The sequence below is a fragment of the Gordionus sp. m RMFG-2023 genome, chromosome 1 (assembly GCF_954871325.1).
Source record: "Gordionus sp. m RMFG-2023 chromosome 1, tfGorSpeb1-WG-v2, whole genome shotgun sequence".
NCBI lineage: Eukaryota > Metazoa > Nematomorpha > Gordioida > Chordodea > Parachordodidae > Gordionus > Gordionus sp. m RMFG-2023.
In genome coordinates this window covers 32,884,841-32,897,048 of record NC_088775.1, presented here as the reverse complement: position 1 = coordinate 32,897,048, position 12,208 = coordinate 32,884,841, and the positions used below count along the sequence as shown (strand labels likewise).

The following is a 12,208-nucleotide window of genomic DNA, read 5'->3' as shown; positions in this document are numbered from 1 at the left end:
CAGTGGTGGTCCTCAAAGAATTAAAAGAAATAAAAGAATCAATCAAAGAAGATATATAGTGATATATCTAAATTGATTAATATGAATAATCAGGTTGATAAAAACTGTTTAATGATAAAATAGTTTCAAATGGAAAAAGTCTCTTTCCAAAAACTGTTGGAGAAATGATTTGTAATCGGTGCGGTTACAAAGGTCATTTTTCTAAAACGTGTGTAGTAAAAGAACAGAATTTTAAAATGGGTTTCCCATTACCAAAATCTAGTGTAGAAAATTCCAATGTGAGGAATATTTCGGGTCTAGATAAAAATAAAGTTAATTCAGTGCAATCAAATCAGGACGGGTCCCGTTTGTGTTTTAAATGTAACAGATCAGGACATGTGGCCATAAACTGTACGGAGTATAGCGGGTAGGAGACCTAGAAGTCTAAATCTTAGTAAATTGTATAATAAGGCTGAAATGAGATATGATTCTCATGAAAGCCGTGATGTTAATTGATATTTTTGTTTTCATGATGATAAAATTAGAAGTATTAAAGGTAATAATAATTTTAGATGGGAAAAATATCCTAAGAATATTGTTAAATATTCTGATAAAAGGATGTTAATAATTTCTAAGGGAAAAAATATTCCAGTGATATTCTCAAAAAATATAGGAATATTATTAGAGAACCGCTAAATTCCGAGTTGAATTTATGTTCAAATGTGAATTCTAATGAAACTGAGGTTTCAAATGAATTAAATATTGATCAGTCAATTAAAACATATGAGATTTTAATGACTGAGAGATTAGTTGAACCTTGTCCTTGTCCGAGAGTTACCGTAAGGGTTACCTCGAGGGACATCGATATGTTGTACGACACAGGGGCTACCATTTCAATAATGTCTAGAAAATATTTTTATAAGTATTGGCCTGAAGGTAAACTTAGAAAAGAATCTATGTGCGTCAGGCAGTTTGATGGATCCGAAATAGTGGTTTTGGGAAAAACTAAATTGGGAATTATTCTCAATGATACGACATTTTTCCTAGATTTGTGGGTAGTGAAGAAAGATGTGGAAACCATCATGGGATGGGATTGGATTATCAAGTTAGGTCCTTTCAATAATTATTGGAATATTTTTGCCACCCAGAATGGTTCAGTCATAAATGAGACCAAAAACAAAAATATTGCTAATAATGCTCGAGATAAAGTTTGTGAAATAGAAATAACGGATTTAACCGTAAAAGGGGGGAATTCAACCCTTAATTCTGATATATATGTAAATTCCACGGAATTAATGGTGGAGGACAATTTTAAAATTATTGAAACCTAAATGATTGCTTTTAACGGTAATGAATTACCTAAAATGCGTGAGGATATATCTCTTTTAATGGAGAAATATGAAATAATTTTCGAAGACACTTTAGGCTGTCTTTTGATTATCAGGTGGATGTGAAATTAAAAGAGGGATTTTCCTCTATTTTTCTAGCGGGTAGACGAGTTCCTTTTGAATGGAAAAAGGAAATTGATGAAGAATTAGATCAATAAGTTAAAGATGGCATCATTATTCCAATTGATCATAGTGAGTGGGCTACCCCATTAGTTCCCGTTAAAAAATCAAACGGAAAGTTAAAGCTATGTGCTGATTTCCGTGTAACCCTAAATAGATGGGTGGTAGAAGTAAAATATCCATTGCCTAGAATTGAGGAAATTTTGGCCAATTTAAAGGGTGCCAAATATTTTTCCAAAGTTGATTTTTCTTCTATTTATTTGCAATTACCTTTGAAAGAAGAAATTCAAAAATTGTTTACAATAACTACTCCTAAAGGTTTATTTGCCTTTTGCAGGTTACCGTTTGGATTAAGTGTGTTAGCGCCGATATTTCAGCGCACTATAGCTTCAGTTTTCCAAGGCCTGGAAGGAGTTTATTGCTATATGGATGATGTGTTGGTTACTGGTATAACACCAGAGCAACATAATCAACGTTTGGAAGAGGTTTTCAAGCAAATTAGTGATAAAGATCTAAGGGCCAGTAAAGAAAAAAGTGTCCTTGGGGTAACAGAAGTTACCTATTTAGGACATCAAATTAATAGAATGGAGGTGAAACCTCTTGAGAAAAATTGTAAAAAATATAACAAATATGAATCCGCCAAACGATAAAGCGGAGTTACAATCATTTTTGGGTATGATAAATTATTATCATCGTTTCGTGGGGAATTTCGCAGAAGTGGCATCTCCATTGTATGACCTATTAAAAAAAGGTGTTCATTTTGAGTGGAAAATGGAACAACAAAAGGCCTTTGATATTTTAAAATAAAAAATTCTTGAGGAGCCGATTTTAGTTTGTTTTAACAATGATTTAGAAATAATCTTGGCAGTGGATGCAACTAACAAGGGGGTTGGAGGGGCATTATTGCATTTAGTTAAGGGTATGGAAAGACCCATTATATTTTTCTCAAGAGTTTTTCGAGACGTGGAGACGAGGTATTCTGTGATTGAACAGGAGGCCTTAGCTGTTATTTTTGGTTTAACCAAGTGTAGGGAATATCTGGAAAAAAATTTGTGATTTTTACCGATCACAAGCCGTTAATCCATCTATTTATGAAGGATAATCGGGAGTTAATGCTATCGCCCCGGCTACAACGTTGGTTGTTGTTGGTGGGCAGCTTTAACGTGGAGATTAGATATCGTCAAGGCAAAGAAAATTGTTTGCCAGATATTTTATCTAGGTTGGGATCCAGTGAGGAAGATCTTGACTTTAACAAAAATATAACAGTAAATAAAGAAAAAGCAATGATTTGTGCTTTATCACATATGTTAAATGGTGGTCCTACTAATTGGGAGGACCTGAAACTCAATACTTTAAAAGATATAGAATTGATTCGAATCAAATTATTTTTAACAGAGAAAAAATCCTGGGAAATTTTTGTGAATTGTATAAAAATATTGAAAAAGAATTATCCGTGGTGGATGATTGTCTTATGAGAAGCAATAGAGCCGTAATTCCTTCTAAATTATGGGGTGGGACATCAGGGTCGGGATAAAATGAAATCTTGGGCTCGTGAATATGGATGGTGGCCGGGTATGAGTAATGATATTGAAAAAATTACAAGGAAATGAAATGTGTTCCATGTAATACCTGTGCCTCTATGCCCCGTAAAGAAGTAGGGCAGTTAATGGTACTCTCTTCTTATATTTCAAAATTATCAATACTCTCCCAACTATAAAAAAGTAAATGTATAAGAGTTATTATTTAGATGCTTTATCTACAGTGAATGCATTATTATAATATATTGTTTGGCATGAATATGAGTTAGGTGATAGAATGTCTAACTCTTTTAAATTACATTTAAAAAGATAGCAAAAAATTATCCAGATATAAGTTTATTTGAAAAATAATGATGATTGTATGCAATATATAAATTTTGTCGGTGTTTAGCAATATCATTGTATTATTCAGAGACCTGCGTAACCGGCCCTATGCCTGGGTACATGGGTCGAGCCGTATATTAATTTTTTAAATATACCCGGGTCGGGCCTAAAAAATTTTTTAAATAACCGCTGGGCCTAAAAAATTTTTAAATACCCCGGCCAAGCCGTATATTTTAAAACCAAATTTTCGCCATTCGCTATAAAAATTAAAAATAAATATATATATTTTAAAAAATCCGGGCCGTGATTGAAAATATAAAATCGGTGCCGAAAAATATTTTTGCAAAAGAAAATCCGGGCCATACAAATGCCTTTGCAGGTCTCTGGTATTATTTTAAAAGGTCTATAATAAAAGTATTAAATAATTTTTTACATAAATATTTGCCCATTTCATTTAAAAATTTAATAGATAACCTCTCAATAAATTTATACTACTTCTAGCCTACTCCCAAAAAAATTGGAAGCAAACTGTACCTACCCCCACCCCACCCATATAGACATTGGCTGGCATCGTCAAATAGCAATACAACAATATCTAAAAATAATTACGGATATTATCAGTATATTATTAATCATCATTAAAAGAATTAAAATATCAAGTGATAATTTGTGTAAATAAAAATTTTAAAATATAAATATATTATTTTATAAATTGTATTGTATTATTCTACCTATATTTAAGATAATTCAAAAAAACTGATGTTATTGTTATTTTAACTAAGCTTTATAATCCTTATTTTTCTGAACTCCGAACTAGTGTTGCGTAATCGGCTAATTTTAGCCGATTACAAAAAGGCAGCCGAGATTTTAGGTAAAAAATTGTCTAAGCCTAATTAGGTTTAGCCTAAAGTCTAAAAATTGGCTAAAACTATATGAATATGATGGAAAATATTATGAAGTTGGGATATAGGGATTTTAGTTTCGGCTTCTCTAGAAAAGCCGCTAACTATTTTGCTCATAACTCACGAATGGTTCATTCCGCTGGTATGCGGTTTAAATATTCTGGAGGATAAATTAACGGGCTACACATTGGCATAATTTTCGGTAATTGATCCTCACTTTCTAAAAATAATTCCGTTAATTTTACACTTTTAAAACGGATATAACTGGGTTATGGTTAATGATAGCGATATCCGGTTTGGATATTATTAACGTACATATTGAATACTACATATTTGCCATGTTTCAAAACATAATCTTTTTTATTATCGGTTTTGGCAAAGTACCAACATTTTTTATTTTGCTTATAACTCACGAACGGTTTATTCCGCTGGTATACGGTTTAAAGATTCTGAAGGAGCAATTAACGGGCTACATATTGGCATAATTTTCGGTAATTGATCCTCACTTTCTAAAAATAATTCCACTAACTTCCCCTTTTAAAAGGGTTATAACTCGGTTACTGATAGTGATACCGATATCCGGTTTAGAGATTTTTAATGTACATATTGAATACTAAATAATTGCCAAGTTTCAAAACATAATCTTTTTTATGATCAACTTTGACAAAGTGCGAACATTTTTTATTTTGCTCATAACTCAGTAACGGTTCGTTCCGCTGCTTTCAGGATGGAAGATAAATTAGGATCAATTAATGGGCTACACAATGGTATAAGTTTCGGTAATTGATCCTCAAGTCGTTCCGCCAGTCAAAATTCATACTTTCCTTATTTTGTTGATATTTCACTTTCCTTTAATTTTTTTGACATTCCGTTTGAAGAATTTGGAGAATCAATTAAGGTACTAAATAGTGGCTTTACTAAAAATGATTGCTCGAATTTTAAATTTTGGCAAAATGCCTAAACCTTTCTATTTTGCCTATAACTCACGAACGGTTCATTCCGCTGGTATGTGGTTTAAAGATTCTGGAGGATCAGTTAACGCTCTACATTTTGGCATAATTTTCGGTAATTGATCCTCACTTTCTAAAAATAATTCCCTTAACTTTACGCTTTTAAAACGGATATAATTCGGTTATGGTTAAGGATACCGATATCCGGTTTAGAGATTATTAACGTACATACTACATATTTGCCTAGCTTCAAAACATAATTTTTTTATTATCGGTTTTGGCAGTGTGCCAACACTTTCTTATTTTGCTCATAACTCAGTAACGGTTCATTCCGCTACTTTCCGGATAGAAGATCAATTAGAATTAACGTGCTACAAAATGGCATAGGTTTCGTTAATTGATCCTCAAATCGTTCCGCCATCTTCAAAATTTCACTTTCCTTATTTTGCTTATAACTCAATAAACTTAGATTCCGCTGATGTTTGGGTTGGAGATCAATTAGGATCAATTAAGACTCTAAATATTGACATAGGTTTTGTTAATTGATTCTCTAATCGTTCCGCCAACTTCACGGACCTTTTTATATGATCTTTCTAATGATAATATTTTGACAATTGTCATATATTCCTTATTTTTTAAGATTTTTGAAATTTTTTGACACAAAAAGGTAAAAATATAATTTATATTGACAAAGATGTTAAATTATAAATTCAATGAAGATGTTCCTTAGAAAAATAACAATTATCATAATCGGTATTTTAAACATATTAGATCTTTTTTGACTCTAATGGGCAAAAATATGAATTTTTAATATGTTAAATTAAAATTTCAATTGAGATTACTTTATAAAGAAGACAATTGTCATAATCGTTATTTTTAAAGTTTTTAAATTTTTTTTGACGTAAATAGGTTAAAATAAGTATTGCTAACATGTTAAATAAAATTTCAGTGAAGATGTACCCTAGATAAGTGACAAATGTCATAACTGTTATTTTTAAAGTTTTTAAATTTTTTTGACGCTGATGGGTAAAAATATAGATTGTAAGCATGTTAAATTAAAATTTCAATTGAGATTACTATATAAAGAAGACAATTGTCATAATCGTTATTTTTAAAGTTTTGAAAAATTTTTATGACGTAAATAGGCTAAAATAAGTATTACTAACATGTTAAATAAAACTTCAGTGAAGATGTACCCTAGATAAGTGACAAATGTCATAACTGTTATTTTTAAAGTTTTTGAATTTTTTTGACGCAAATGGGTAAAAATATAGATTGTAAACTTGTTAAATTAAAATTTCATGAAGATATACCATAGAAAAATTACAATTGTCATATTTGTTATTTTTAAAGTTTATTGAATTGTTTTGACGAAAATGGGTTAAAATAAGTATTGCTAACAAGATTGAACTGCTGAATATAGAGGTTGAAATATTTACGTTGGTATATATAATTTACATTTACAAAATTTTCTTTATTGGTTTAAAATATATAAAATTGGAGCCAAGGAAGGGTTAAATCACCTGAAGAAGTAAGTACTATGGACATCATATTTTTAAAATAAATTATAAGAATAATAATATCATTATTAACATTAACTTTGAATTTTGATTGATTATTGATTTCGAAAGAAAATTTAACAACGATAATTTAAAATAAATATGAAGGAAGTGGTTAATATGAATTAAAACTCATTAAGAATTATAAAATAAATAAAACTAATTTTATAATATAATAAAATATATTTTTCTTTTTGTTGATATTTTTTAAGAAAAAATATAAGGTAACGAGTATCCCTGGGCGTTACCGTACTCAAAAAAAAGAAGTGCGTTACCGTTACTCGTTACCTCAAGAAGGTAACGAATGACGTTCCTTTTCTTCAATAAAAGTAACGTCGTTAGTAACGATGTTAATTTTTTTTACTTTACTTCACAGCACTAAATCCTATAAATGTTTATTTGTAGATAATATTAAAATTTAACATTAAATATAAAAAAAATAAATTATTTTACTTAAAATAAACAAATAATAATTAATAGGCGTATCTTGCGTAACGCTGACCGACGATTAGCCGATGCAAAATTTTCAACTAATTTAGTTTTAGCCGATTTTTAGGCTAAGTCTAATTAGGTTTAGTCAATTTTTTGGCTAAGCCTAAAGAGTTTAGCCGATTTTTATGCTAAGTCTAATTAGGGTTAGCCGATTTTTAAACAATTAGGCTTAGCCTATATATGGGCGTAGTTTTTAGCCAATTACGCCTAGCCTTTTTTTAAACAAGTGTTCAGCCATGTTTTTTAATGTAGAAATAATAAATTATTAGTGTTGCGTAATTGGTTAAAAACTACGCCTAAGCCTAAAAATCGGCTAAACTTAATTAGGCTTAGCCTAAAAAATTGCTCAAACTAAGCTAGTCAAAAATTCTGCATCGGCTAATCCTTAGTTAGCGTTCCGTAAGATATGCCTAGCATTAATTATTATTTATTTTTAGTAAAATAATTTATTTTATTTATATTTAATGTTAATATTTTATTATCAACAAATAAACATATGATTATTTCATTTCATAATATAATATTATGAAATGAAATATATTATAAAAATGGATTTATTTAGAATTTGACTAAACTGCAACTGCTTAGGTAAAAATTTTGATATATACTCTATTAATTGAAGTGAGATTCATCTTTTTATGAAAATAACTTATAAAAATTAAATATATTTCCTTTTATCTCATAATAAAAGGATTTAAACTTATGAGATATAATGTATATTCTTTATTATTGAATATATCTAGACATGTGCGCCGATAGCATTATTGGCGGCGGCGTTTATTTTTATAAACGATCGGCTTGCGGCGATGAATCGTTAAGATTAAACACATATCCATTCCCATTTTATCTGATGATAATAGTTCGGATGACTTATATGAACAAGATGATTTAGAAAAATTTATACAACTTAAAGAAAGGCAGGAAAAAATACTTAAAAGAGAGCTAACGATTGCAAAGAAAAATATTGGAAAAATAATGATTGAATTTGCGATTTTAAAAGATTGGATAAGAAGGAAAATATTTTGCAACTTTGGAAGTCTGCTAAGCTTAAGTACCCTGATTTATATATTTTAAAATCTTATTTGCTATTCCTGCAACCCAAGTTTATTTATCATATAAATATATTTAATAGAGGTTAGCGTTGAAAGATCTTTTTCACATTTGAAACATTCTTTCACTGCATAGATCGAGAATGAGCAAACAACTCTTGAAAGATATAATGTTAATACCTCTAAATAAAATAAAAAAATTTATTTTTTATACTAAATACCTAAATAAAAATTTTTTATCAATTCAAATATTTTTAAACCCAAGCTGAACCAGGGACCAAACTCGTGTTCAAAAATATTCCCCTAAACCGATTCTTTTACCTTTAACCGAACCCGGCTAAAATGTTTGCCGGGTCGCATTCCTTTAATGATTAATTTAGGGAAAGTAGATTAATTGGATAATCTATCAATCCCTTTTTGAACTTCAAGAGAGCTCTCAAATATAGCCAAAAATAAAAACTTACGGACAAATTTATGTAATTCAAATAAAATTTTAAGTGTGAATATTAGTTACTTATATTAAAAAAAAGGTAATGAGTCTTTTTAATTAAAGACAATATTTCATGAATTAACTTTATTGATATTTTAACAAAATTAAAAAAATAATGATATATATTTATATTATTGCAATGACTTATATGATAAACAACAAAATTTAAGATATAAATGAATAAGTTTTAAAAACAATTTAGTTTTAATATATTAAACATAATTGGTATAATATTTAATTTTCATGTGCATAATTGATTTATAGAAAGTGATCAGTTATATTTATAATTAAAATATATCTAGAACAACGAAAATTTCTAATATTATATCATAAAAAATAAAATATCTATAGATAAAAAAAATATGATATATAAATAGATGGCCAAAGTTGATTACCATCTAAAAATCGTTCCGAATGGGTAAAAGTTGTCAAAATCAAGGACGGCTGCATTAAGGAAGTCTTTTTTTTGAAAAAATACTTCGATTTTCCCGCAAATCAGTATAAATTTAAATATATTATAAAACTTTGTAAATAATATTCTACTATTGGACAGATAACAATTAGACGAAGAATAATTTTAAAAAAATTAAAGTTAAAAAATATATCAATTTAAAAAAAATGCTATGGTGTAATGTAATGTTATACATAAATATGATTTAAAGTATTAATAACTATTTCTAAAATATATTATAATTTTTTTAAGCCGAAAAATGGTAACTAAAATACATTATTATTTATTAAATGAGGCTAATAATATAAAATACTAGATAAATATATATTATGAATAAAAATTTGCATGTTCTATTTTTTTTTAAGTAAAATACTAGAATGGTAAATATAGAATTAATTTATTTATAATATAATCAAGAATTATTTTTTAGGAAAGTATAAACAAATTTCCGTTTAAATTAAATAAAAATTTCAATATTATGGCTTCGAATGATTCAGAGATTCGTTTTAAAAAAATAATCTGATTAAAAATATAGCTTGAAAACACTGATTGGAGTTAGGATCTCAAATTTCAAGTTTGTCTAGATATTGCGATCGAAATGGTTCTAACGGTGGTCCCCATCTGAGAGAAGGTTGAAGAGAATAGGTGAGTTTCTGAATTTCGAGCAATATATTTTATAATAAATTTAACTTTAATATAAAAAAGTTCAATAACAATTAACATAGTCATTGATTTTTTTTTAAAAAAGTCAAAACATCAGATTCTTTTATAATTTAAACCAAGATTTTTAAATATGACCAAAGCCTTGGTCGTGGGATTTATGAATAAAATTTTATAGTATCTTATTTATTAAATATTTATCTACCTTAATTCATATTAAAGAAGAATATCTTCATATTTTTATTTTAAATACATGAAAAAATAAATTTTAAACATTATATAATAAAATTAAATTTACAAAATCTGTCTTATTTACAAAAATTATTTTAATAGGATGGTTACAAGTGTAGTTAATGCCATAATGCCATGTTGAAGATGGGAACTAGTAGAATAAATTTATTTCGAAAATATTCTAATTTATAATGTGCTTTTTAAATATTTAATCTACTCTAATGATTCAGAGGAAAAAGATGTAAGAGAACAAATATAAAACATTTCATGTATAACCATTTTACTACTGTTCTAAAAGTTTAGTGAGAATAAACAACATATTGACAGATATCCAAGCATATTAAAATCAATGACCAATACTATGTAAAATTTGTGAAAAACCAGAAAAAATATAGACATTGTGATTTTCATGTAAAAAATTTATTTATTCACAAAAATCTCTTAATGATACTCATTTAAATCACATCCTTGAATGTATTACAAAAAATTATCGAACATATCAGAATGTTTAAAACTGACTGCACACATCTGATATTTATTAAATGCCAAAGTCCAGTCAAGTTGTGCTAATCTGACCAGCCCGAATTAGATCGGATTAAATGATCCGCTGGGAAAATTATAAAGAAAACTAAGGTCAGTCTAAAAATGTTTATTTTAGTATATGGCATTCCACTAAATTGATATTTAGAATAAACAATACGAACCAAAAGTCTATTTTTATCGGTTCTTATATCGCCCAATTTACTTAAAATGTCCAAAAAAGAGTGGCCCCCAATATTATTGATATAAGTGTTTAAATTTGAGCAACCTCTTGAATGTTATCGCCCTTGGATATGCATAAGTAATATACTGCGTACATTGGTATGGGCAACAAACTCGAGACACTTATGATCCATCCGATTGAAGAAGCCCATTTAGGGTAAAAGTAATGCCCGTATTGAACGGGGACGTGAAATACGACGTTAAATATCAGAACGATCTTTTCTCCCATATAATATTAATGTTATTATATATTCACCTTTATATAGTGATAATAAATATTTCTATCAGACAATTTTATAAAAATATTATTTCCATAATACGAAACACAAACCCTGTTGATATATATAGAGTGAGTCTTATAATTAAAATATTTCCTAGAAATCAAATCCTACGAGGTTGGGAAATGGTGACTTTATCAATTTACTTTTGTTATCCTCCTTACTAATGATTAAAAGTATTTGTTTAAATTGGAGGTCGACGTAACCCGATCTGACGGGCTTTACAAATTATGCAAAATATTTTTAAGGTAATTAGGAAAATTTATATTTATTTTCTTTCATACTAATTTGTAATCTATGGTCGTAAATACTTTCATATAGTGTTGTTACACGCGATTTAGCCTAGTTTTAAAAATGGCTAACTCAAGATTTTTCCCCAATATAAAATGTGTTAAGCTTGGAAATTTTGCCCACTGATGACAGAAAAGTCTGAACATCTATTGACGAAATTTCGAGGCTTAGTAAATCATATTTTAGCTAAAATTTGATTTAGCATATAACGTTATGTGGCTCAATTTAGCCCTTTTTTAAAAACGACTTGTTCAATATTCAGTATTGCCTAAGCCACACAATCTTTCACTTATAAATGTCTTTTATAACATCTATGAGCAAAATCTTATGGCTTGCGTAATATTTTTCTAGAAATATTGAGATAACCGTTTTTAAAAATCGGCTCAAATCGAGTCGTTTAACAATACTAGTCACATATAGATGCAAGCTTATACTAATAGCTCTAGTTTATTTAATATAATATTATGATAGAATTAGATTTTTCAAGAAAACTAGTCAAAAAAAAATCGGTCATGTCCGAGCATTTGGGACCGATTTTGAAGGAATCTAGTTCAAATATATTCTATCATTAATTTTTAGTTATAAGTATAATTTATGAGCATTCCTGGTTTTAATATTTAATCTGACTTATTAAAATCTAATCTAATAAGAGTAACTTCATTTATATCTGATCTGCACAATAGAAAATTTAAGAATTGATATAATTCTTTAGTTCTCAATTTTTTTAAATGAAAATATATTTTA

General features: G+C 28.3%; 1 protein-coding gene across 2 annotated transcripts in view; it reads right to left on the bottom strand.

Moving 5' to 3' along the window:
• Window positions 1–8,996: 8,996 nt before the first annotated feature.
• Window positions 8,997–12,208, bottom strand: part of LOC135922016 (sodium- and chloride-dependent glycine transporter 1-like) — a 54,171-nt gene continuing 50,959 nt past the window's right edge. Inside the window, exons 12-13 of one of the 2 annotated variants that reach the window (XM_065456421.1) lie at window positions 10,942–11,112; window positions 9,004–9,895 (exon numbers count right to left, since the gene is read on the bottom strand). In XM_065456421.1, the coding sequence (XP_065312493.1) occupies window positions 9,806–9,895; window positions 10,942–11,112 (261 nt within the window). In that variant the 3' untranslated portion in view covers window positions 9,004–9,805. Of the gene's footprint in view, window positions 9,896–10,941; window positions 11,113–12,208 lie in introns of both variants that reach the window. The other variant, XM_065456422.1, reaches the window with a different exon arrangement.